This window comes from Hydractinia symbiolongicarpus, chromosome 12 (genome assembly GCF_029227915.1).
Source record: "Hydractinia symbiolongicarpus strain clone_291-10 chromosome 12, HSymV2.1, whole genome shotgun sequence".
In the NCBI taxonomy this organism is placed as follows: Eukaryota; Metazoa; Cnidaria; class Hydrozoa; order Anthoathecata; family Hydractiniidae; genus Hydractinia; species Hydractinia symbiolongicarpus.
This window is the reverse complement of record NC_079886.1, coordinates 16,546,056-16,572,880: the sequence shown is the minus strand read 5'-3', so window position 1 is coordinate 16,572,880 and position 26,825 is coordinate 16,546,056. Positions and strand designations below refer to the sequence as shown.

At 34.1% G+C, this 26,825-nt stretch overlaps 2 protein-coding genes across 3 annotated transcripts; both read right to left on the bottom strand.

Moving 5' to 3' along the window:
- Positions 1 to 130: 130 nt before the first annotated feature.
- On the bottom strand, positions 131 to 10,965 carry LOC130621660 (corticotropin-releasing factor receptor 2-like). The gene is made up of 13 exons (XM_057436988.1): positions 10,925 to 10,965; positions 9,133 to 9,232; positions 8,557 to 8,676; positions 7,065 to 7,207; positions 6,698 to 6,819; positions 6,058 to 6,175; positions 5,298 to 5,448; positions 4,453 to 4,528; positions 3,996 to 4,065; positions 3,390 to 3,475; positions 1,672 to 1,795; positions 1,509 to 1,586; positions 131 to 1,308 (listed from the first exon to the last, which is right to left on the bottom strand). The coding sequence occupies exons 1-13, from the start codon at positions 10,952 to 10,954 to the stop codon at positions 940 to 942; spliced, it is 1,587 nt and encodes a 528-aa protein (XP_057292971.1). The 5' UTR covers positions 10,955 to 10,965; the 3' UTR covers positions 131 to 939.
- Positions 10,966 to 19,086: 8,121 nt separating this feature from the next.
- LOC130622556 (pituitary adenylate cyclase-activating polypeptide type I receptor-like) lies at positions 19,087 to 26,778 on the bottom strand. 2 transcript variants are annotated; one of them, XM_057438023.1, is made up of 7 exons: positions 26,404 to 26,778; positions 22,786 to 22,852; positions 21,860 to 21,926; positions 21,263 to 21,348; positions 21,025 to 21,172; positions 20,096 to 20,176; positions 19,087 to 19,527 (listed from the first exon to the last, which is right to left on the bottom strand). In XM_057438023.1, exons 1-7 carry the CDS (start codon positions 26,618 to 26,620, stop codon positions 19,294 to 19,296), a joined length of 900 nt encoding a protein of 299 aa, XP_057294006.1. In that variant the 5' UTR covers positions 26,621 to 26,778; the 3' UTR covers positions 19,087 to 19,293. The 2 variants fall into 2 exon arrangements, with proteins under 2 accessions (XP_057294006.1, XP_057294007.1); XM_057438024.1 differs by having other exon boundaries at positions 21,076 to 21,172.
- Between the last annotated feature and the right edge of the window lie 47 nt (positions 26,779 to 26,825).

Here is a 26,825-nt window from a genome sequence, read left to right as displayed (position 1 = left end):
GCATTGCGTGCGTCTCGTAACTTGCGCATGTAAGCTACCATTTTGCGTAACAGACAGACAGACAGACAGACAGACAGACGTATACGGGTTTTTTAATATAGATTCATGTGGCATTAAATTCATGCTTAGGTCATACTTGAGATATATAATCATAAATTTTTGCTCTGTACAATAGTAATTTAATATTTCTGTTACTGCGTGTAAATATTTAATTTAAACCCAATCATACCGGCTTTTTTGAGGTTGTTAAAAACCGGCAGTGCACACAGAGAGCATTGGTTCATTTAGAATGTTTGGTTAGTCCCATGACTCGTAAATTTTGACTGGGTAGCATTTAAACAATAATTTACCACAAAAATTAATTTCCATAAAAAATAAACTTTCCACACGGTCACACGCAGAAATCGAAATGCTTTCAAGATTTTAAGTGATTACCCTTGCTTCTCAATCACCTGGAAATCTCCCGCTATATTTGTCAGAGAATGGAGAAACTTTTGGAAGATTTTTTGAGATCAATATGATCGCCAACACGCTCAAAATGTTTGTTATTGTTGCAACAGTTGGTAAAAAAATAGTGACGTTATAAACTTTCATGAACATTTTGGAAATGACGGCTAAGTAGATATGGTCCGTGTACACTGCCGATATAAATAAAGTTAACATATATATATACAGAGAATTAACACAAAAGAACAAAGATAACTTCTTTAATTAACATATTATGTAACTTATTGCGTTAATGAGAGGGTGTCAAATTTTTATAGGTCCTTTCAGTTCTAACACATTGCAGTTCCATCAATTTAGTTATCAGGGAGTCCATTTCAAATCCATCCATATTTTATAGATATAGTGAGTTCGCATGACGTTAGAAGACTGTGCTGAACCGTTATTGTGTTATGGCCTTCTGGTCGCTTTTCTGCTTGCAGTTTTTTTTCTGTATCAGAATGAATTTTTCTGATCATGTGTATTTACATAGGTGTTATCCATCCTAATGTCTTCCGATGATTTATTCATGTCCGGTAAATCTTCATCACGCCACAAGGCTTTGTTAAAATACGCTGCGTTTTGAGCTTGAAAAGCCGTTTCCACTTCCTCCATAATTGAATCCTGTGTTGCAGGAGGATTTGTTTGGGGAAATACTTTATTGTTGTTCGTAGAAAGTCTTGTTCCACTTGCGATGCTTATAACTGACGTACGGCGAGCGTCCGCAGCGGAAAAGCGGCGATCAAATAAGCTAGGTCGCCTGTTGTAATCATAGCCAGTACTGTCACCGCGATTGGTTGAGCGAGTCAACTGGAAACTGTCAAGCTAAAAACAAATTTCTTTTACTAAAAACTTTTTAACAGAGTAAAGATTGTTTAAGTTTAATTTAGTAATTATTAGCGCCACGCTACGCTTCAGGAGAGTAATGCGCGATCCCCAAGGAAGTAACTGGTGATTGTTGTGCCGTGGACAACCATTCTTACTCACGCAAGGGAATTAATAGCGGATATATTTTTGATTAATACCTGTCGTCCATACAGAACTTTAGCTGCTTCTTTAACTTCCCGACTGAAGAAGACATGACCAAAACACACAAATGTGCCCTAATAAATATTTTTATGAAAAAATTAATAAACCAAACATATAAAAACAAGCGATAGGTTTGCTAGTTCTTGTTGTTATATTTACCTGAAAGCTAAATATGAGGGATCGCAGGTATAAGAATTCTTCACAGCTTACAGGTCCGTAGATAGAAAACAAATATCCACTGCCCAACAAAACGACAAGAATGAAGAATCCTCTCAACGCTTTTCTAAACAAACATGAAATGGTATTTAAAAACAAAGGGACGCAGCATTACCTTTTGAGAGTTATTCGATGTATTGTTTAAATGGTTTTGTCAACAATCATGGATAAAATGAAATGAAACAAGACGACTAATTTCAACGTTCACCGCCACTAGCAACTATACAACTCATTCCTATATTAGAGTCGCGCATTTTGACTTAAATGTTCACAGCGTTCTATTGACTTTCGAATTTTGAAATTTTGATGATGATGATGATGATGATGATGATGATGATGATGATGATGATGATGATGATGATGATGATGATGATGATGATGATGATGATGATGATGATGATGATGATGATGATGATGATGATGATGATGATGATGATGATGATGATGATGATGATGATGATGATGATGATGATGATGATGATGATGATGATGATGATGATGATGATGATGATGATGATGATGATGATGATGATGATGATGATGATGATGATGATGATGATGATGATGATGATGATGATGATGATGATGATGATGATGATGATGATGATGATGATGATGATGATGATGATGATGATGATGATGATGATGATGATGATGATGATGATGATGATGATGATGATGATGATGATGATGATGATGATGATGATGATGATGATGATGATGATGATGATGATGATGATGATGATGATGATGATGATGATGATGATGATGATGATGATGATGATGATGATGATGATGATGATGATGATGATGATGATGATGATGATGATGATGATGATGATGATGATGATGATGATGATGATGATGATGATGATGATGATGATGATGATGATGATGATGATGATGATGATGATGATGATGATGATGATGATGATGATGATGATGATGATGATGATGATGATGATGATGATGATGATGATGATGATGATGATGATGATGATGATGATGATGATGATGATGATGATGATGATGATGATGATGATGATGATGATGATGATGATGATGATGATGATGATGATGATGATGATGATGATGATGATGATGATGATGATGATGATGATGATGATGATGATGATGATGATGATGATGATGATGATGATGATGATGATGATGATGATGATGATGATGATGATGATGATGATGATGATGATGATGATGATGATGATGATGATGATGATGATGATGATGATGATGATGATGATGATGATGATGATGATGATGATGATGATGATGATGATGATGATGATGATGATGATGATGATGATGATGATGATGATGATGATGATGATGATGATGATGATGATGATGATGATGATGATGATGATGATGATGATGATGATGATGATGATGATGATGATGATGATGATGATGATGATGATGATGATGATGATGATGATGATGATGATGATGATGATGATGATGATGATGATGATGATGATGATGATGATGATGATGATGATGATGATGATGATGATGATGATGATGATGATGATGATGATGATGATGATGATGATGATGATGATGATGATGATGATGATGATGATGATGATGATGATGATGATGATGATGATGATGATGATGAAAATTAGATTCTACTGTACCTAGTTTTGTTCAGTTGCTGATTTTCGTCTGATTTTAATTTGGACCAAATAATCCACATTAGATAAACTACCATCAATACATTAAGCTAAAATCAAAAAAATATTAATAATAATTATGACTTTGTAATGGTTGATAAAACTCTCCAATGAAAGGATAGAAATACTTAATTTTGATTGGCTATTCCGCTTGTTTGGATTTTCACGTAAAACAGACAGAGCAGAAAAGTTCTGCAATATAAATTGAATATTGTTTTTTGACTGGGTATTACAAATGGTCGAACCACACCTAATATATCTTCTTTTCAAAAGAGACCTTTAGTTGCGAATGAAGCATACGCTAAAGGCGCACATGAGTTTGAACTGTTAGTGCATGAAAAAATGAGGACAAACACAAATGTTTAAAAAAACACTGAAAAAGACTGGACCATAAACGGTTGGCATACAACCTCTTCCCCGGGGTTACCGTACCGAGAGACTATCATATGCGTAGAAAAGTTCTGGAAATGAGGCTTGGTTAGTATAAAAATCGGAAAGTCGCAATACAAAGAGTCTGGGTGAAAAGGGCGGGTACAGTGTGTTGCTGGCACAATGAAATGACAAACTTACAAGCAACAGAATAAATAACGTTCCATAAATAATGTAATTATATTTGTAGAGGTTGTAATTTGCCCAACAGCTGAAAGAAATGTAAACATGGTAAACACACGGGAAAAAAGTAAAGGGCTAATTTCACACCACACCTAACTCGGAAATATTCGGGAGAAAAACCTTCTAAGCATGCGCATTGGAAATTTCTAAATTTCTAAACTTTCTCTCGAAATTTTTATTTCTTTTTCTGCCTGTTTGAGAGTGAGTAGAAATATTAAAATTCGCAGAGCGAAAATATTTTTGCTTTATCAGTATGGAGAAAATGCTTATAGAGCACTAATGTAAAAAAGTTTTTTGCACTGGCAAGAAAAACCTCTACATGTGCTGCTCAAGAAAACCGCGCATAAAAATATCACCATATTTCGAAGCCACAGTAAAATTTGAATTTTGTTAGCATAAACATAATATAAAATACCTTTTGAAATCTTCTACTGGTGGGTCGATATACATGGCAGGAAAGTATATACATAACACCACGATGGCGGGAAATACTAAAAGAAAAATAATAAATACTGACTAATTGACCAACACGGACAATATCCACGTGCTTTATGAGAACGTCATCTTTCTCATACGTTAATCAGTTTCCTGATTTGCTCAATTGCAGGACCAAACCATCTGATCAATATATTGAAATAAAAAATGGAAAAGGAGAGAGTTAAGGAGAGATAAATACACAGTGTGCGGAAGTATTATATATGCATAATTTTTTTCTAAAATCACTGAAGTGTATTTTGGTTCAAAGTAATGATCTCTCAACTCAAATCATTACAACTTCATTCCATTTATGCGGAGATGGTGTGGTGGTAGCGCATTCGACTTGTAATCATAAGGTTTCAGGTTCGAGTCCCCACTCCAGCGCACTTTAAATGTAGTGTTGTAAGCACACTTGGTGCGATCTACTGACCGCTAACCGGTTTGTGTGGCAGACAAGTAAGTTAGAGCAATGCTATACGTATCTCTGGCGGTAATGTAACATAGTTACAGTAAGAGGGCAGGAAGAGATAGCCGTTAGGATGGAATCCCCGAGGACGTTGAAACTTCTCTTTACTTCTTACTTACTAACTTAAGAAACTTAAAAAATAACAAATTAGCAAGCGACACAACACTAAAACTAAGTCGTGGAATCATCTATAGGTGGCAAGTATTTAGTCCTCTATACCACTCAGATTCATATTGCGTGTCTTGACAAATCACTTATTTTTACAATAAACATATAGAATTTCTCAGTATTCACATATAAAAGTTTAAAATACTTACCCCATCCAAATAACATATGTGCCCAAATGTATTTCTTCTGAATGAATACAAAGAAAAATTGTCGACACTGAAAAATACCTTCGTTAAACATCCAGCAAACTTGAGCAAGAACTAGATACATTATCGCTACAAACAATGCACTGCATCCCTCCTAAAGAAAGGACAATTAACAGTAATGAACAGCTAAGCTACTTTGTCATGTAGGGTGTCATGAGCATTACATTTCTTTCTTTAACTAAAGTTGGTAGGATATTTTGCGTACTTTTATGAGGATCTGAAGTTTTCATTATTAGTTTGATAATATTATAAGGTAGCCTGTCTAGTCAGGGAGAAACGAACACCTAAGATCATAAGTTTGTACTATTTTAGGTAGCTTAGTTAACCAAGATTTTTTGGAAGTTCAAATTTAGTTTTTCTTAAAGGACCTGTTGTGACCTTTTGTAGAGATTGAAAAAAATTCTATCTTTACGACATTTGTTGTGTAACATCTCTTGCCTCGTTTTCTTGTACAGCATGTGTTTCTAATAAAATCGTACCAGTGGCTGTTGTACAACTGTAGCGCGACTATATAATTTGCCATTTGTCTGTTTAGTCATTAAGACGATTACAGCTGTAGGTATTGAAACGTAGCCGAGAATAAACTGGCTTGTTCACGATATGATAATATTGATATTATTCAATGTTGTGCGATTTTATGCTAATGGAAACCGACATACAGCGGAAGTCTAATATACCTAACAAATTGCAGAGAGTTACATACTTGGTGTTTGTTCGTCTTTGCTGGATATTCCTCCGATATCAAAATCTGTACGATATCGTTCAAAATAAACGAAACGATGAGATTACGATGCAGCATAATGCGAGGGTTTTTCAGTGGTCTGGAGATAAAAAGAAAGTTAATAATAAGTTACTACAATAAGAAAATTGATTTTTGCGAAGTTTTTTTTACATTTGCGAAAATTATTAGGAAACTCATTATTTGCGAAATTTACGAATATTAATTCACGCGAAAGTTAAATTTCTTTTTTTTTTTTTTTGAAAAACGATTTACACTAAACTTTTGTTCTGATTTATCTAGAACTACATATAATGCTCATATGTTCTTTAAATGACATTTATTTTAAATTTAAAAACACACATACGATTTTCGTACGTCGTACATATTTCGAAAACCGCTATTTCGCGTATTTCTAGCACAAATTAGCGATATAGCAACCATTTGAAACAAAATATAAGTACTAATATAAGATGCACATTAGTAAACGTGGAGTCATTGTTTTTGTCCTCAGTTAGCATAAACATTTCCACCGCAATTAGCTCGACTTTTGTGTAAGTCACTAAAGTCGAAAACCAACAGCCGTTTCGTAGCTCTTTATCAAGAAAAAAAAATTGCCACTCACATTAGTACAAGTAGTGCAATAAAACTGCCGACGCACACAGACAGATCGATGGAACGAAATACCAGCTGCATTGTGTTGATCCTATCCAATGTTTCCTGTTTTTTATCAGCTCTATCAAGTTCCTACATTTACAAACAAAACAGGATCGTCTTACTACGGTGCTAAAGGTGAAAATAGACTAAACGACATAAGGAAGGAAGGACGGAACGAACAACGGCAACGACAGAACAAATGATGGAACGAACGACAAAACGAACAATGGAACGAACGACGGAACGAACGACGGAACAAACGACGGAACGAAAGACGGAACGAAAGACGAAACAAAAGACGAATCGAAAGACGAAACAAACAAGAGCACATTTACCTTCTGTGTTGAAAAATTATACTTGATCAACAGATTATCTAATATGTTGTCTTTTACATCTTTTGGTAACGGCGTGCAGAAATCGTTATAATTTATTTTTTCCCACGTATTATTTTGCAGACATCTTCTTTTCACCATACTACCTAGGAATAATGAAACATACATACTAAATGCATATCGGGTTAAATAATAATAAAGCAAGATTATTTGATTGTACTTTTTTATTTTTTTATCCTCTTTTTTCATCCTGTTTAAATAATGATAGCTGTCATCTGTCTGTCACGCAAACTGGTAAGTGCAGTAGCAAGACACACGAATTGCGGTATATAAAAGACGGACAAACCCGTTCATCATCAGCTTCCCTAGCCTAGTAAAGCTTTCTTCGAGGATGTCAAATTGAGTTTCTCCTGAACGAAAGCTTAGACGCAAACAAATGTCAGAGCAAATCCCTAAAATTTAAATCCACCTCACAGCAAACTCCGAATTACAATCAACCAATGAGCACAGTGTCGGGGTGGTAAAATCGTATCTTCTTAAATAATACAAAAATCAATTATATTTGTTCTGGTGAATAAAGCCATTCGCGCTCAAAACAAAGGATTTCTCGATATTTACCACGTGAGCAAAGAACAATAGAATTAACCAAACAAAGAGCGCGGTCAGTAAATCCTTAGTAAGTAAATTAAGTTCAAAATTTCACCCTAGGTTATTGTAGGAAAATATTTCTTACTATCTATTTTTTTAACCATCTTTTATAGTTTTCAAAAAAACTTTCTCATCGAAAAGTTGAGTCACAGTGTCCAGACTGCAGAAAAAACTTTTTACAGAGTAGAGAACTCAAATTGCAACATGATTTGCAAAATCGTTTCTACACCAAGGCAGATATAACCGAAATCGTTTGTCACACTCTTCGCGATCCAACTAAGTTAGGTTTTCTATCTACTTTAAGAACACAAGTATATGCCATAAAAAAACTTTTAGTCAGCTAGCTAAAAAAAGATTTAAAAAAATGCTAGCTAAAAATCCGGGAAAAATCAAAATTGAAAATCAAAGTCTTTTTTGTTACGTTGCGTAGCTATGATATTACATGATACATACATTTAGTCATACGAAGTATGTAAACACCGAAGTATATTAAATAAGCTTCAGAAAACAAACAGAATACCAAAACTCGATCTAGACACAAAATAATCGAACTTTAAGCATACTGTGGTGGACTAACTGACTGAAATGTAACGCTTCTGATAACTTCACAGATAAGATGTTGACAAAAGTAAAAGCTTACTATAACTGTGTCAAGTTTGATACCATGTAGGAATGCCAATCAAAGTTATAGAGAAGGGGGAGGCACAATCTACCCCCGGGTCTTAATATGTTCGAGAAAACAACGGACTAAATAGCGATAAGATAATTTCTGCCATGTTTTCTGGCGGTTACGCCCACAAGCGACGCTCCTAAAGTAGAACTACAGTTCATGTTGGATCGTACATACCTTTAAAAAAGAAGATTGTGCTACATGGCATCTCAACTACTTTGTTTTTCAGTGTGTTCGGCCAACAATGAAAATAGCTGTCGGTTTCAATTTTGCAGTGACTCCGATTAAAGATTTCGACTGAAAGAAATAAGTTTAACGTTAAATAAAAACGCAGTTAGCCTAAAATTGTATATTGGCCCATGTGTTGTAAACAAGTTAACTTCTATGATTTTCAAGACCTGGCTACGAACAATATTGGTCCTTAGATTTCTTCTTCGTGGTATTCACCAACCCCCTATCTGATTAATTCACCCAGATTTTTCTCAAATAATCAAATCAAATTTTTCCCCTTTTTCATTTGCACTGCAAATTTAACATCAATATATTCCTAAAATTAAAGTTGTAATAACTTTGTAAATTTTGCGTTTTTTATAAATTTGGGAAGACATTTGGAAAAACTACAAAGTTCTATATTAGATTTGTCGCGTAAAACGAGGAAAGAGGGGGTACTAAAAAAAACCCAAAGTAAAGCTAACATCAGAATACATCATGTCGATTTCAAGGAATGTACAAATTAAAATAAACGTCATTTACCAAAATTTAAAGCTGATATATTCGTTATGCAAATTGTATGTAACTTAAATGCAAGTTGCACCAGAGCAGGAACGGAAGCTAATGTCCCTTTAAGCGTTGTCTAAAAAAAAAAAATCGGATGACTTTATTGACTATTTCTTTGCCAGCAAAAAGTTATATGTCTATACAGACTGTTTGTGTCGCCATTATTGCCTTTTAAAAGTGAAGTCTAAGTCTTTAAAAGTCTAACGGCCTCAGATCTTTTTTTATGATACGATTATTAACCCAGGATAGTTTCTTTACTGGTGAGCATGTCAACGGGAAAAAGAGGATACTAGACAGCACTGATATGTTACCATCAGGGCTGATTCCAAGTCACATTCTGCTCACCAAATTTTGATCAGAAAACGTTCTGAGCATGTGCATTGGTGAAATATTCAACTCGTAATTAAAATCGAGAAGTAAAAATGTTTTTGTCCAATTAGAACGCGTAGAATTTACTGGTAGAGCAATAATGTAAGAACAAATCACGAAAGATAGCGACTGCTCTGTACTGCGACATGTCTACTACAGAAGCAATAGAAAGTATAATAACTTGAATAAAAGACTGAAAAATAAAAATAGAAATGGGTAGTACTAAACCATGCAATGACCCAAAATACCTCCAATTAGCCTTCAATGACCCCAGCGTCCCCCAATGTCCTCCAATAACCCACCAGTGACCACCACTCATTTGCAGTATGTTATAATAGTTTACAATCAACATTCTTAAAACCAGTCATAGGATGGGCTTTTTTCCTAATAAAAACCGGTCCTGAAAACCAGAGGTGAGAAGATGATGCAGCTGAAATGAACGACTTTTTAAATATCGTTCTATCATTTCTTCTTTCTAATTATGAGACAAAGTAATAGAAATGGTTTTTAAATTGTTTTCTGTCGAGGATGTTTTACTATGGTTTTTTGTCAACGCCATTGTAAACATACCGTAACAGTACAATGTAGCTTTTTTCTGATTTTTTCTAGCTTTTTTACCAGTTTATGGTTTTTGTTGAGTAAGCAATACTAAATTGGGATTTTAAGTCCATATTTTGTTCCACGGTTCACCCTTTTGCCGTTTTTGTCGAGATTCGATGGGAAGTTTAGGAACATTGAAGAAACCTTTGATATATATATTTTTGGATGTGTATAGCAACTTAGAGGGACTACTGCATTTACATATTTCACGTATTATAAAATTGCTAAAGTCCACTTTTCAATGATCAGAGAAAAATTAGGAATTACAATGTTAAATTATTTGGTTAAATCAACCTCTTAGTATGTAGCGATTGTTGTCGATGCCAACATGACCATTTTCCACGAATTTGGGGCTTTTCCAGGGTAATAAAGAATGGAGCAAGCAAATTTTAAACTCTTTCCTATGGGATAGTGTCCATTTAACTATTTTATCCTTATTTCAGATACTTTATCTTGACAGTTCTGTCCAGGAATATAACTAGTATACTTTTTTACTTATAATGTTTAGCTACCTAATTTTGTTATAGTGAAAAGTGAAAGGAGCGAGACCTTATGTGTAAAGCTATGGGAAAAAAGGTGAAGTTTTCTGAGTCTATTATTCTTCTTATCAAAACAGAAAGCAGCAAGTCAAAAGTCGCTTTTTTGTGAAATGACAAAGAGTCCAGTAAATACTACCTAATTCGTGAAAGGGATGATTATTTGAATTGTGGAAGAGTTAGATTTTGTTTAAATTCACACAATCGATAACAGAAAATCATCGTTATGAAATAGATTACATATAAAATAAAACATAACTTACAAGAAGTAACAGAAAACGAAAGAACCTCATGTTGAATTGACCATTTGATTGACCATTTGTTATTACCTAAAAAAAACGTCAATAACAATTTTGATAGTAGCTATATTCATCAATAATGAAAATTTTGCAAAAGTTGACATGTACAAATTGATAAGAATAGTGTCTTTGTGAAGGCCTCGTGTGTGGTCCACATCACAACTGACAGGAATTACAAATAATACAAAAAGAACTTCAAAATCTTTTTTTTTAGAAAGAGTCAAAAAATTTGGGCGTCTGAAGCCTCAATTTTTCAACCAATTCAGGATTTGAAGTGCTGTTTTTGTTTCTTTAACTAACAAGAATTCAAATGAGACAAGAAGAATGTCTCATTTTTTACACGAAAATCGACTTCCAAATGTTGTTTTGTTACTGCAATAAAAAGGTATGCTCTCTCCACCTCCTCTTAAATTGATTTTGCAACTAGCAGTTTCAATCTTGAACTCCCCAAAAAGCAAGACATGATTTATGATTTTCCACTAGTAAAATATTTTACACGAAGACGTTTTGAGTTTTACTGACACATTTTGAATTTTTCAGAGTCCTCTCAGCACAAAAGGCAAAGGGATCATAGTTGGACAGTTTTCTGCAGAGGATGCCTTTTCAGTCAACCTAAAGGTTCAAAATGTCATAGTTGGGTCGCGTACAATGATAAATTATTAAGTCCCTTTAGATCAACATTTACATTTCACTAAACTTTCATGTTAAGGTAAGCTTATAACCATTAATTACGAAAACCTCCAGTTTGTTATGTCCAACAATGTTTCGATAGTATTTATTGGGATCCAAACAAAAATTAAAATACGTAGTAACACGCTCCAATGGTATCTTGTATCTCTTTCTGACATTAGGAGAACGATGCAAACATGACGCAGGTCTGCTCGCGTGATCACGCTATCACGTACAATTTTAATGGTATATGATAACTGGGATTGTCACTTGACAACCTTATTTACTTTTAAGAAAATCGAAACAAGTAAGCTTGTGACGTAACAATTAAGTAAAGAAGAAAAATAAAATAAAAAATATAAACATCAATATAGAAATTTTAAGTTTGGTCGAAAACAATTGTTTGTAAGGCACTATTTACAAAGTAGGAATAATTCCGCGCATTATTATTTCATTAAATAATTCTTTAATAAACTCACCTCCAATTTTATCAAATGAAGAAGATGCTTATTAAATATTTTCTATTTAAGCGAATGCATTTATTCCAGCTCCCTCGAGTACGGTCGATGATCATAAAAAAATGTGGTCAACTACAGCCCCGGGACAAAATATAGTGAATAGAAGGGCCGAACTTCAAAGATCTTAAGCATAAGAAATCGCAAACGCTGTTTTCAATCTACAGGTAACACGCCTTTCAAATTTGTGGAAATCCTTTTTCAGGTTGTGACACGAACTGTTCTGTAATGCGGATGTTGCGGAGAGTGCAGCTAGCATACTTTAGTAATTGTTTACTCCACATCGAACAAAGTAGAACTTTTACAACCAACCGGTTTCAGAATATTAGTCAAGTGATGCTGTTCAAACATTTCGGGAAAAATTCAAAACCGGCCTCTTTCGCAGCTAACTAACTGACACTGAAGAAAACCACTTTAATTTTTTCTTTAAGCAAAAGTTGTTGAAATACTCTCTTTCTGAAAACCGGACATAATATGTCGGACATAATATACTGAGAAGGAGTGCGGAATTTGAAAGATTGCAGCCACAAGCAATTAGGAATGCTGTTTCTATCTAAGTAACACGCACTCCTAACTTATGAAAATACACTGCTCTGTGTTCAAACGGTATATTATTTGCTTAGATCTAAAATCTAAAAGGGTGTTAATTTTTAATGACGTCAGTATACCCCAATTCCAAGATAGTCCGGACCACTCTGGTTCCTGAAGTGGATTGTTCCACAATTCAGACATTGTGGTTAGAGCAGCAAGCACATATTTGACGTTCGTTACTCGACCTGCAACCCTGTTAGAGTATAACTCTGTCAGCCTACAGGCTGCAGAGCACTGACCGATTGACCCTTTTTGTCCATTTCAAGAAAGAGCTAAAAACGGACAATTTGTTAATAATATGTCCAGGGTTGTAGCTTTTTAACCAGCTGAAAAGATGTTTAAAAATACATAAATTTTTAAGATAAAAAAAAACAGTTACTTTTATGTACAGTGCGCTAAATCCTGAACAAAATAAATTAGATTGCTCCATGTTGTTTTCTTATATACATCCTTCTTTCTCTATTTCACGGCAGCGTATGTACCATTTAACAAGACTTCAACATTAACACTGAGAAAAAGTGGGCATGGGGTTCTGAGAACGAGGTTCGTTCTTAAAAAAAATCAGGAAACTTAAAATCATCCCATAACATTTTAACAACAAAAAAAAGACAAAACAAGCATTGGTAGCTTTAGATGAGACCAGGAAAACTTTAATAACTTAACATTAATTAATTACAGCCAATTTTAATTTTGCCAAATGTCAATTTTTGTTTATCCTTTCTAACGTTTAATGTATTATAAATCTATAATAGCATTTAAAGTTCACATAACGTTTCATACAACCGGGTTTTGTCAATAAACACAAAATGAAATAGACCAACTAATGAGATACGTAGTTATTTTAAAATATCATCACAATGTTTTGTGATGACTTTATCATTCTCTTTCCACTAACCCAAAATAAAAACAACATCAACAACAAATAAGATAAACAAACAAACAAACGAATTATGGAGTATAAATAAACTTAAAAAATCCCAAACATCTTTGAAGCCATCACCACTACATCAATTTTATCAACAGATATGACAACAAGAATCGTTCATTAACATGAAAGCTCGCTTAATTAATCAAAAAAAATATACTGTTTAGTCAATCTACTTAAATTTTACATAATACACATTGAAAAGAGGATCGAAATCCTGAATAGTATGTTAGCTGTTCATTGTGTAATCGACTTCTCTTCGACATTGTGATGACAACCCGTGCTATAATGGCAGGTATTACGACTATATATAGTACAGGAAATGCAAGCAACTATCTATAAAACCATAGTCGTACAAAATAGCTAACGATTAGTTCTATATAATACTTCAAGCACACACACAGACACACAAAGGGAAGTTTGTTCATGTTTCTAAGATTAATAAAGGTGCTGAAGTAAAGTTTTGTTTTGATCTGGTAGTCTTACAGATAAATAAAAACAATAAAAAATAAATAGCTTTTTGAGTTGCCTTTTTAGTCAGTTTCGTCTCGATAACCCAGCAAATACATATGATAACATAACGTACAACAATCTCTATTGCTATACGTGCTTAAGTTTGTTTAATTACACAAAATTATTTTAAATATGATCCGATAAAGAATTTGTCTTTATACAGATTTGTGAGATAAAAGAGGAAAAAAGACCACATGAAGTGAAGTCTATAATGATACATAAAAAAGAAAATAAGAAGCGTTGTGTTTTCGGCTTAATTAGGATTATTTGGCGATACATAAAAAAAGTTAATGAACTATTTCATAGCCGTCAACAAAAATCCCCTTCTTCTACTCTGTCAAGCGATAGCTAAATATAGGTTGTTATAATAACAACGTATTATTTATAAAAGAAAAGATTTTAGGTTATATTCTTATCTTTAGTACAAAGTTTACAGATGTTGAATCCGCTGCATTGTGTGACGTAACAAAAAATCTCGCCATGGGCTTATATATTACATAGGCGTAACAACACTGGAAATGAGATTGTTAATTTTACTGTTGGTCATAATTTTAAATCCATCATTGATTTGATGACATTATTGGAATCATAGGTGACGTTATGACAATAACCATTTTTGCTGCTGCCAAAATGTAACTTAGTTTCTTCCTGTAAGCCGTAATTCTGACAGACACGTGAAATTAATTTGGATTTTCCTAATAACATGATTTTAAGAACAGTTTTATAAAAATAAATTTTGTTTTCAGCCTAATTAGGACGTTTTTTTCGGTAGTAATTTCCAAATTTAATGTCACGCCTAGGTTTGAAGCAGGGGTCAAGTATTATATTTGTATATTAACCCTATTCGGTCCGGTGGGGCGGATTCCGCCCCCCCCCTGACGGTTTTTTTTTAATAACTCCTTATTGCTATGTTATATGGCTATGAAACTTACTGAGTTTCAATAGTTATCTATTACACACCTGCATGCCAAATCATTAGGTCCCATACTTTTTAGAAGCTTTGATATTTGCCATTACTCGAAACTACCCCTAAAAATCTCTATGAAACCCTTATAATAGGAAAAATTTAATAACTTTTGTTAGGATTATATTTAGAACTTCAAAATTGCAACACAACTTTGTTTTATTAAGAAGAATCGTCTTGCATAGTTTGGACACGTGATTAATCCGATTTCCCGATTTTGTCGGATTTTACCCGAAAATCGAAAAAAGCGGAGTTTCGGGCAATTTTTGGCAATTTTTTATGTGATCCACGTAAAAACTGGAAAATATGTTAAATAACTTTTATTTAGCTTTCAGAAACTTCAAACAGAATGCAAAATTCGCTCTAGAACTAAAGTAATTAAATTTTAAGCAGATAGTGGCATTTTAAACAAATTTGAAGCTTCTGATGACGCCACAGAAAATGTGCTGACGCAAGCAAAAATTTATTGCTGCCATCTTGTTCCTTTTATGCAGACTGTAAGTGTGCCAAGTTTGATACAATTTGAATAACCCTATAAAAAGATATTGAGCGGGGTGGATTCGCCCCCCCCCCCGGTCATACTATGTTCGAAAAACCCGGACCGAATAGGGTTAACACTGTTTTTCAGTCCCAGCATGCATAATGGTCGGAAAAGGTCAGAGGTCTTCACCAAAACACGGTCAGTAACTTTGTGTTTTTTCGCAGCGGTTTTCTACGAAACTTCGTCGTGCGGTAATATATATTTTATTTAAGCAACATGCTTAAACCGTTGTCAGGTCACGCGGTCGCATTCACTTTTTGGACGATAGCGACGGCAAGGCCCTTTTAAAAAAGTGCAGTTGTAAGTCCTGTTCTTTCATTTTTATTCTCTGTAGCAGCTTGTATTTAACCTTAGATTCCAAAGGACGCGAATTGGCGTCGCATCAATGGCGGCTATGAGGCATATATGTTAGCCATAGATATACCATTCCATCTATTAGCCATAAATACCTTTATTGTCTAGGGGAAGCAATTTTTAATGTCTCTTTTTAACCTTTTGCCTACAAGATCCATCTTAGAAAAGTAAAAGTAGCTAAATACAGTTGCTTGCAATAAACTTTTTAATCAGTATTTGTTATTTATGCAAAATGCAGTTAGGTAGCTACATCTTTTACTGTAATATGAACTTCCCTACCCATTTTCCTTCCACAAAATATGCATTCAAATACGCGGAATAACATTAAGACGAAATTTCGGAATTGTAGTTGTTTGCATGCAAGTTTGATGAATGACTCTTATAGCTCTTAAATGGCAGTTTCACAAAATCGTAGTTAACAAAGTTATAAGCAGAGCATTGTTGGCTATGTTAGCTAGTTAAACCAAGCCACGTTTCTAGAAAGATGTAAATAAATTTTTATTTCACTTTTTAGATTAAGAACTAACACTTAATATACGGTTTACTCAGTAGCAATTTATAATACTCTTATCAATAGAATAAACTAGACCAGAAAAAACAGCGAGTAGCCAGCTATGCTATAACTCTGGAAAAATATATTGGGAATTTCGTTTCGAGCTCTCCCTTTCCCAAAAGTAATGTCAAATATTGAATTTGCTTGACTGATTTTTTATTTTTGACCTCACAAATGTTTTTCTCCGATAAAAGTTAAGTTTAACATCACAAGTCTTTTGTTAAGAATATTTTACAGTTGCGTCTGAACCGTTGGAGTAACCATTTTGTGTTTTTTTAGGAACAATTTTTAAATTGCTTTGTAAAGTGATTCACCCAAGGAAATTTTTTTTTCGACAGAGCAAAATCACTGGAAAATTTCAATTCCTTGAAAAATACTAAAATGGTGCCACTCTCAACAAACATTTAAGAATTAGGATATCGTCCCTTTTGTTAACCTTATATTTTGGAAGTTTAAATAATTTTTATTATCGAATACAATCTTAAATAGAGGTTAAAATTGACAAAAATGACAAAAAATAAGCAAGAACATTTCAAAGAAATTTTAAAGTCCAACTTGTCCTACCAAGTCAAATTAACATCCAAATTATGAAGTCACAATGTGTAAAATTTTTGTGTTTCACGTTTGTTTAGAACAAGATAGCCAGCCAGCTAGATACTCATATCATATTTAAAGCTAGCTAATACCTAGCTAATTTAACACCAAGAAAAATAAACAAACAATAAGAATGGCCCAGTGTATGGCAGATACATGTTATTATCCCATGTTATCACCAAATGTTGATAATTAGATTGTATGACAAACTAATTTTGCAAATATTGCAAGTAAACAATGCGCACTACTTCCCTGCAAACTAAAAATTCTGGAAACGACATTACACACGAAACGGCCCGTTGTTGTAAGCGCTCCACACAAATTTGTCAAATATTATTTGTGACATAATATTATAACATTCACAAAACTTACGTTAACAATAGGTTTATAGCTTGTGCTGTTATTTCTACTGACGCTGCAAACACAATACTCTAGAAAATGCTATGTCGTTGTAAGTGCTCCTGGCTGTCACATTTACAACTTTCACCAGGGCTTCGGAAATGAAAAACGTTAGGTGCTCCCATGGCAGGGTTGCATTAGGCTCTACCCTGTGCTTTTATTTGAACAGCTGTAGTGTGGCGTAAAGCGTACGAGTACTAATCGCTTTATCCGCACATGTGGCACGGTTTACTTGTACATAATCGCTCCATCTGGTGTTCAACGTCGGGTTACTCAGATAGTGTATACGACAAGTAATTGTGTGTCTGTAAACCAATGATAGCAGATGCAAGTAGATTTTAGAGAATTTCCATGGATTATTCCGCAGTAATTGAACATCGGTATAGCTGGTTATTTATTTGAAAAGCTCGATCAACACACGATAATTCTAATCATATTGGGGTGCCCCCACCACCCATCGTACACGCAGAGAAAAATAACGATTGTCAAATAAATATATGAAACTCAAAGTCTTAGAATTAACAAGCTTTTCTTTCTGACGTGTCCTGACGTACAATCAAACAAAAAGCGGGTTTTGAGCACTCTACTCAAACAAGATGTAAACAAAAAGAAAAAACAATTATATAAACACATATATTTACAACGATACGAAAATATCGAAGGTTTTATAACACAAATAAAATATGTCTTTTTATCAGTATTAGAACGTAAATATATTTGCATATAAAAAAACATTAACCTAACTACAAATTGCTAACACCAATTCAATCTTTGCATCTGTAGTGTATCACTTTGCTTTCTACGAAACTGGATAGTACCTGTTTTCTATTACTTAATACACAAATCATTTCAATCTATCTATAGCGACGGAATTACAAAGTGATACACTACAGTCTCAACGCCGCATGGAGCTTATTTCCTTTATTTTTGGAACCTGAATTTATTCTGGTACTTTTAAAACCCGTCTGAACTTATTTAATTTATTGTAATAGCATCTGTCATATACCATTTTATATAAGTTTAAGTTTTTTTTCAGATTTTTATTAATTTTGATTAGTTCAGTACTATCAAACATTTTTGGCATAACGTCGTACCTGTTGATATGGATGCACATCGCTACAGAGGTGATCTTGAAAAAGATGGGTTTTAGCCTCTTCAAGCCCATTTACTTATCTAAATTGCTTGCTACACTTTTTTTACATAGACTAACGCAAGTTTTTTGCCAATTTGTACCACATCTTCTTTTTTTCTTTCCATAGCCTTTCAAGAATCCCAAATAATCCGCTGAAATAGGGTTTTAAAATGTTAGACAAATAAAATAAACATGGCTAAGGCAAAAAACACTAAATTTTATGTCCCACACGCGATAAATATAGCTAAAAGGAGCGGGTTGACATAATATAAAGTATTTGCCACCACAGGTTTTAGGTTTAATTTTTCCCACAATTCATGTCTTCGGATTTAGTTAAAAAAAAACCCAGATGGACAGATTCTAAACGAGTGGACTAAACACCGCACATTTGTTTATAATTTAATTATCCAATAATTAACTGTAAATACAATTATATTTATCTTTACTAATAGTTAAATACATTTCCCTCACTTCAGTACTTAGCACGAACTAACTTTCCAGTCCCATTTAATGTACGTCCAACTTTCCCCTCCTTATTTCATACACGTTTCTCAAATTTCAAAAGCATATAAGAGTATTGTTACTACATATTCGTTTTATTGACCACCATTCCGATAAGTGTCACAGGGGCTTCCCTCTTTTCTTGATGGAGATCTTTGCATATCTCTTTTTGTGAATCTTCACTTTCAATTGAGGCACGAGTACTCACTGAACTGTTGGTCGTACATGGTAGTCTGCGCGGTAATCGACTTTCAATCAAATTTCGATTCGTTTTACCTGGTTCGTTACTATTTTTACGTCTGGAGAACTGTCGTCCCTAATGAAAATGTAAAATACACGAGATTATTTCAGTACAGAGTCTTGGGTTTACTCTATAAGCTGTCGGGTATTATATATAAGACATGCTGACAAACAGATGTTTAACGGTTTTTATTGCACCTGGCCTGATGTGTTACATTAGAACCCTAGTCTTGCAAACCATCAGGAAAACATTATAAAGTCTCATCGAGAGTTGTATTTTTTTGAAGATTGACTGTTCTCTTGTTAATTCTTGAATGGGTCTGGTAGGTATTATTTTTAGAAAATTATGTATAAGGTCAAATCCAAATTCAAATAAGTGTACTGAATTATTCATAGCTGACACAAATAAAATTATCCCGCTATTTATTAATGGATAAGAAAGAAAATATTACAAGTAATAAATATTGTTTGCTGATTAACAGAAAATTTCTATATTCTTATTCTATTCCAATTGTTTAGAACAAAGAGTGGAGAGGAATCAAATACTACTCGCGCAGTTTGTGTTTTGATTTCCCTTAGCCAATACGAAACGTTTCTTTTTCACCAAATGTCATTTTAAAATAACCTGCATCTTATGTACTAACCTTCCTCTGTCTAAATTTCTTCGCCAATTGTTTCCATGCACCTGGACTTAGGAAAACATAAAACAGACACACCAATGAACCCTACGAAAAAAAATTAATAAAAATAGCTTTGTGAGTAGGGCGTTATTTTATCTTAACCCTTATAATACGCGCCCATTTTTTAAAAGACTCCCCTTTCTTAACTAAAAAATAATCTACTTTTTGAGTTACCATCGTCGGCTGAGTATAAGTCCAACATGTTTCGTGTGTGGTATTGTTGGGTAAAAAGTTCAGTTTCTTTCTAAAGCATGTAGAGCCCTTTTTATAGCAACCCACTTCTTTAAAGTGACGAAGTTTTAATTGTGGGCCTGGTTTTCCCAAATTGTCCACCGTGCATCTAGGTGTTTCGCTCGCCAAGGGTTAAGAGAGAGTGGATAACAGTTTGCACTGAATTTTAACCAACATTCATGCTCGGATGGACAAATGGGCATTTCAAGTTGTCCAAATCCCTTGTTACACAGGTTACTTTTAAAAACTTTGTTGTATTTTCTCATGTTTTTGTGCTTACTTGATTTGGGTATGGCGTGAGATTCAAACACTAACCATAACCGCAAGACATGTCATTATGCTATATCGGTTTAGTTATTTCAAGCGTAGTTGCGAGTAATAGCCAATATAAAAGCTTCTGACAAGATTAGGAAAAAAATTGGGTCTGATTATGTGCAATGAAAAGATAAAGAACATAACTATGCAATTTAACATAGAGGAGACATTTCTCCGTAAACCTCTGTTGGATGTCCATTCAAGTCTTAAACAACAAAGGCCCTGTGACGTTTTCCTTCAAAAGTGTGGTTAATTCAAGGAAGAATGTGATAGATAATTTTATATTGCAATTCTTGTGCAATGTTGAAGAATTAAACCTTGCTTGTTAGTAGAAATGCAAAAATTACCTGTGAGTTTAATAAGAATCGGCTTGCGTAATACACCCATATCATTTTTACCTTCTCTTGCAAATCTGCTGGCTCTCTCCAGTTAATTCCAAACAAGTTTATAATACCCAGAAGAAATACTAGCATGGTGAAAGATCGAGCAGTTGCTCTAAAGGTAATGAAGAATGTTATTAAATCCGATAGGATAAAAAATGCAGATACAATGAAGAATGCTGTCCAGAATATGCTTCATACTTACAAAGCCTTTCTGTGTCTTGGACTTCTTGCCGTTCTCAATTTCTTCACAATAATGTAGATCAAATATGACATTATAAATAGATTTAGCTGAAATAAAAAAATGAAGAACTAATTTATATTTCTTTTTCATCAGTCATAAACAATCAAACAAAAATGAGGGAGGGGAGGCGGGGAGAGACGCCCTCCCAAATTTGACACTTGATGAAAATCTTTTATTGCAAAATCATATAAACACTATAATTAAGGCAAGGTGTGATCAATCACTGAAACTTACTCAACGACTGACACCTATCCAAACAAGAAAAAAACCCGCAGAATCGCTGCTACTGTCTAAAATCGATTAGTTGTCTACCAGGAAATTCCTTTATACACGATATAAAAAAAACAAAAACAGCAGAATGTTGCGCCGGTTACGTTTTCAAGCGATACGTAAAAAGCGGTGACGAGGATTTCGTCAAAAATCCCTTATTGTCTTTTAACTTTTTAACATATTTGTTTTATAGATTTATAGAATTTTATAGTTTGTTTTATTGTTTTCAGGGAAGAGCCAATGTATATATGATGGAGACAAATAAATTACTATTGAAAGAATATCTACCCCAACTAAAACGTAACCACTTCCGGAAACAATATTCTCCCAAGAATAATCAGCACCATGCCAGTACCTAAATGAAAATGTCGACATGATAAGAATGCACCATACCATATTTATCTTTACATTGTTACCGTAGGAAGGAATTACTTAGAAAACAAATGATTCTCTTAATCAAAATGCACCTGAAAACTTGCACAATATTTGCCCAACTTGCCATCTTTCCGAAAAATATAAATTTTAACTGTTCGTGGCATCATCAGTCTTTAGATATTGTTTAAAACCACTTTAATAAATCCAATATGTAAAATTACTTTGTGGTTATTGGTGATAATTACTTGAAGGCTGAACCATGTGCATACGCGTATTGAATACGAAGGTCACGGAAAATAATTTAGAAAACGCAATGGCTAGCTTTGTTAAAAATATTAATCTTTTTTCTCCGTTGTTATATAATCTTGACATCTTTTGATTTCGGGTCAATACTTTGTTAAACAATAAAGTTAAAAATTTTCACTATTTTCACCTTTCGTTTTGTCAGTGAGGGTATTAGTTTCATTATTACCTAGGATTTTAAGGGGATTTGTGTGTGCTTCATAAGTGGGGCATTGAATTTCATTCCTTTTTCTGCTTGCGTTATGCCTACATAGGTGAGACATACAAACGCACTGTAAAAGTTATTTGCTTCACTTATCCTGACACATGTGCACCAAAACAATCGGCACCAATGGGCTTCCGTATAAAATGTTCTATCCAAGTTTTAAAATATTTCTGCATTTGTCAGCTGTCAAAATAATTTAGAGGGTGAGCACTCTATGTTGTTCCCCATAAGCTTATATCAAAGATGGCTAAACGTAAAGTGTATTTAAGCAGCTAAAAACGTTTTTGTTGCAACAAAATTTGCGTGATACTGCATTTTAAAGATAACCTACCCTTCCTCTATTGGATCCAATTTAGTTGCACATATTATGTAAACAACAAGTGGCAAGATAGGAAAAGCTGAAATGAAATAGGATAACATTTGAATTAACAAAAAGCAAATATGAACGTGAATGTCTCAGGAAAAATTTACAGATTTTGGAACTGCTTAATTGAGCTGAGTTATTTGCGCAAATGAAAAAAATAGCAAGCAAGAGATGTCTATTTTAATGGACGTTATAAATCATAGAACGGTTTAGCACAATAACTGATTATTGAGAAGGTTTATGCGCCACTTTGTAATTTTTGCGCCACGTTGTAATACCTGCGCCACTTTGTAATTTTTGCGCCACTTTGTAATACCTGCGCCACTTTGTAATTTTTGCGCCACGTTGTAATACCTGCGCTACTTTGTAATTATTTTGCGCCACTTTGTAATTTCTGGGCCACTTTGTAATTATTTTGCGCTACTTTGTGATTTTTAAGCTGCGTATTTTATTTTACGTATTTTATATATAAACTATATAAAATGCCCATTGATTTTTTTTACCAATTTTTTTATTTACAAAAAAAGTGTTTATCCTGAGTTCTATTATCGCACTTAAAATAGATAGAAAGCAACATGTTTGGCGGCGGCAGGTAATTGAGCAACAGGTGTTCTTAACACATCTATTAAATAACGAAGGAAATAAAATATTGAAAATAGCAACTCTTGTTTGAAGGAAAGTGCGTTTTGAAAAAAGTGTGTTTCGTAGACCTTTTAAAAAAGCAAGTCTTTAGGTTACAAGAAGCTGCAAACGCGTGCTTTGGACGGCTACGCTAGAATCAGCCTTAGCAACATCTTAAGAGTCACATCAAACGACGCCGAGTTTAAGAGATTTACGGTCAAGTTCACAAATAAAGCCAAGATCAGTAACGGCAAATTAAGTACGTTTATTTGCTTCGCCTTCTTTCCGTTTGTCTCAAAAATGTCTAAAAAATTTTTATAAAACAAGCTAGCAAATGCATAAATGAGGATCATTGAAAATAAATTCCTCGCAAAAACTGCTTTCTACCCGTGAAAGGTTCTGGCGTTGAGATAAGCGCACTTTATTAGCGTTTTTCTTTATTTCAGGTTCACAAAAAACATCAAATTGATCTTGTGGATATAAAAAGTCAACAGGTTGAATACTAAGGCAAAAAATATCGCTATGTTCTATCCTTGCTTGATGTATTTTCTCGATATCACTGGCTAGCACCACTAACTTCGAAGCACTCGAGCAATGTTGCAATTGAATTGAAGAAAATCTACGATATGCATGGAACTCCAGATACTTTACAAAGTGTTAGAGGCAAGGAATTTTATGGAGCTGTTAAGAAGTTTAGTGAAAACAAAAGAATAAAGATGACAAAGAGTAGCGTCTACCACCCTCAATCACAAGGAAAAGTCGAAAGGTCACATAGAACACTTAGGAAAAAGATAAATTATGATCTAGTGAAGCAAGGACGAAAGGGAGTGAATTGGGTGAAGAATCTACAAGAATACGCAAAATGTCTTAATAAGGACAAGCTCGAGGAGCTCGGTTGGAGGTCAGTCTTTGAGGGAAGAAAGTCACACGAATTAGTTAATTGTGGTGTACCTATTAATAGGGAAATCGATACCCTTGTAGAACCAGTGACGAGACCATCCCAAAAACGTGTGCAAGAACATCAACAATGTATTGATGAACAAAGGCAAAAGGTAAAAGTTGCTAATAAAAAGATTTGTGACAGAGTAGTGGAGTACAGCAGAAGAAAAAATAAGTGTTCGCAATACAGCAAGGGAGAAGAAGTATTTATCAGATACGGAGAGAAACAGAAAGGAAAAATATCACCTAAACAAAGATATGTGATTCTTGGGGAAGTGAAAAAAGTAGGCAAAAACTAAAATACGTACAAAATAGAGTTCACGAATCCGGTTACTAATGCAGTAACAAGCAAGTGGTTTTCTGTGGAGAAAATTGCAGATTTTAAAAAAGGGCCAAAGTAAAAAAACTGTGATAGTGGAAACAGCAAGAGGCAATATTAAAAGAGTCTTTTAATTCCCTTAACCAGAAATGATCGTTTTGATTCATTTTCGGAACAAGGTTACACCGTATTGTTTGACCCCCCTGTCGAGAGTTAGTACTTACGGTGATCAACTAACACTAAGAGCGGCTTCTGACATTTACAACGTCGAATTTACTATTGTTTCACTCTTGGAGCTCAACGAAGAATAAACATTTCACCAGCTAGTTTCAATTCCCTCGGTACAATCGTTCTTGGTCACTTTGCTGAAGGTTATGGAGAGCATTATGTTTTGCTGACTAATTCAGTTACGGCAAGAATTGAAAATGAAGACATCGATTTCAACACGAAAAAATGGGTAGCTCGAAAGAAAAAATTAAAATAGTGGACATAACCGAATCAGAAGAGAAAACAGAGATTTTAACGTCAGGTAAAATTATGACATTTGATGTTTTCTTGTACACTGTGGTATTTTTTTTCTTAATGAGTTAAGGTTTTTATTTTAGAACGTCCAAAAAGAACAAAAAAGGTTCCGTCGAAAGTAAAACACTCCATGGGAAGTCCCAGTCTATCACTTGCTCCTTTAAGAGGTTTTTATAATTATATATTTTTTTATCATTAGATTAGAATTAGTTTTTAATAGATACGTAGAAATTTGTTAAATTGATTAACACTTTTATACTTTAGCTCGTTTTACTAGCTTTTCCGATTTGCCAACTGAAATTGTGGAAAAAATTCTAAAGACAGCATTAAAAAGTTGTAAATACGATTGGCCTAATCACGTCGTTTCAGTCTTCCATTCCTTAAGAAGTGTTTGCAACTTCTGGAAGATAATTTGCGACTCAAGTAAATTTCGTGCAATTCTTCCAAGGGTGTATATACCATACCAAGAGATTTTACCAAAATCTAAAGCTAACAAAAGCATTGGAGTGAATATGCAGAGGGTGATAAAGGCCGCTGGTTCATTTTCAGGGATTTCGATTGAGTTAAAGACCATTTTAAATCGTCCACAATGGCACACAGCTTGGCTAAATTTAAGTTTACTTGCTTATGGTTGGTATTTAATTAAGAAAATTCAATTGCGCTTTAAAGAATGACACTCTTTTATTTTTTAAATCTTTCTTTTGTTGCCGTTTTTTAGTGTGTAAAAGCAGATTCCTTTGTTTCATTCATTTCTTTATGTTTCATTTACTTTATTTGGATTTTAGTCTTTATATTGTATTATTTGTATTATATTTTAAAAAGAGAAAAGATTTTTGACAAAACTGACGCTCATTTAATTGTTTATATACGCAACTTCATTTATTTTTGTCATTATCGTCATCCCTCTCCTCCTTATAGTCCTTCTCTCCCCTCATCCTCACAATCATCCCCCTTTCCTCCTAATAATCCTCATCACCATCACCATCACCATCACCATCACCATCACCATCACCATCATCATCAAAATAATTACAAAGTAGCGCAGGTATTACAAAGTGGCGCAAAAATTACAAACTTGCGCATAAAAAGAAGCACTAAAAATGTCCGAATAGAGTAGTGTCTTAAAAGATTTTATAGTATTGTGAATAAAGAATTATCGCCCGACCCAAGCAAAAAAAACTTACCATACGCGAACAGCACGTAGTACTGGTATTTTGTTTTAGGTGCGAAGACAAAGTAGACCATCGTAAACTGTATGACTCCCTCGTTAAAAACCCAAGCGTGATTCACCAAATAACAATAAAGATAAACAGTGTACACTGCATTTGCAGTTCTGTATCGCACCTGCAATAAATAAAAAGGTTGCTTACTAAAGCGCTTAGAAAGCGTGACCACTGACATTATAATCAGATCATGTTTATATTAAATTATGGCTCCAGTTTATTATCAACCCACCCACCCTTAGAAGTGGATGGGTGGGTTGCTGTTTGTAGAAGGGATAGTTGTAGTGACAGATGGGCTATTCTCTTCCCTTCGTACAATACAGAGGATTTTATACGCATTTCTGTATAATACAATCAAATTTCCTATTTCATCATGTGATGAA

Bases quoted from the DNA above. Each gene is read 5' to 3' on its own strand.
- LOC130622556 (XM_057438023.1), bottom strand. From the start codon at position 26,620: ATGTCAGTGGTCACGCTTTCTAAGCGCTTTAGTAAGCAACCTTTTTAT. The intron at 22,853-26,403 runs GTAAGTTTTTTT...ATTTCATTTCAG, and splicing joins CTACGTGCTGTTCGCGTATG to CTTTTCCTATCTTGCCACTT. The intron at 20,177-21,024 runs GTAATTTTTGCA...TTTTTTTCGTAG, and splicing joins GATTCTTATTAAACTCACAG to GGTTCATTGGTGTGTCTGTT.
- LOC130621660 (XM_057436988.1), bottom strand. From the start codon at position 10,954: ATGAGGTTCTTTCGTTTTCTGTTACTTCTT. The intron at 8,677-9,132 runs GTAAATGACGTT...TATTTCTTTCAG, and splicing joins TATATCAGCTTTAAATTTTG to TCGAAATCTTTAATCGGAGT. The intron at 1,587-1,671 runs GTAAATATAACA...AATATTTATTAG, and splicing joins CCCTCATATTTAGCTTTCAG to GGCACATTTGTGTGTTTTGG.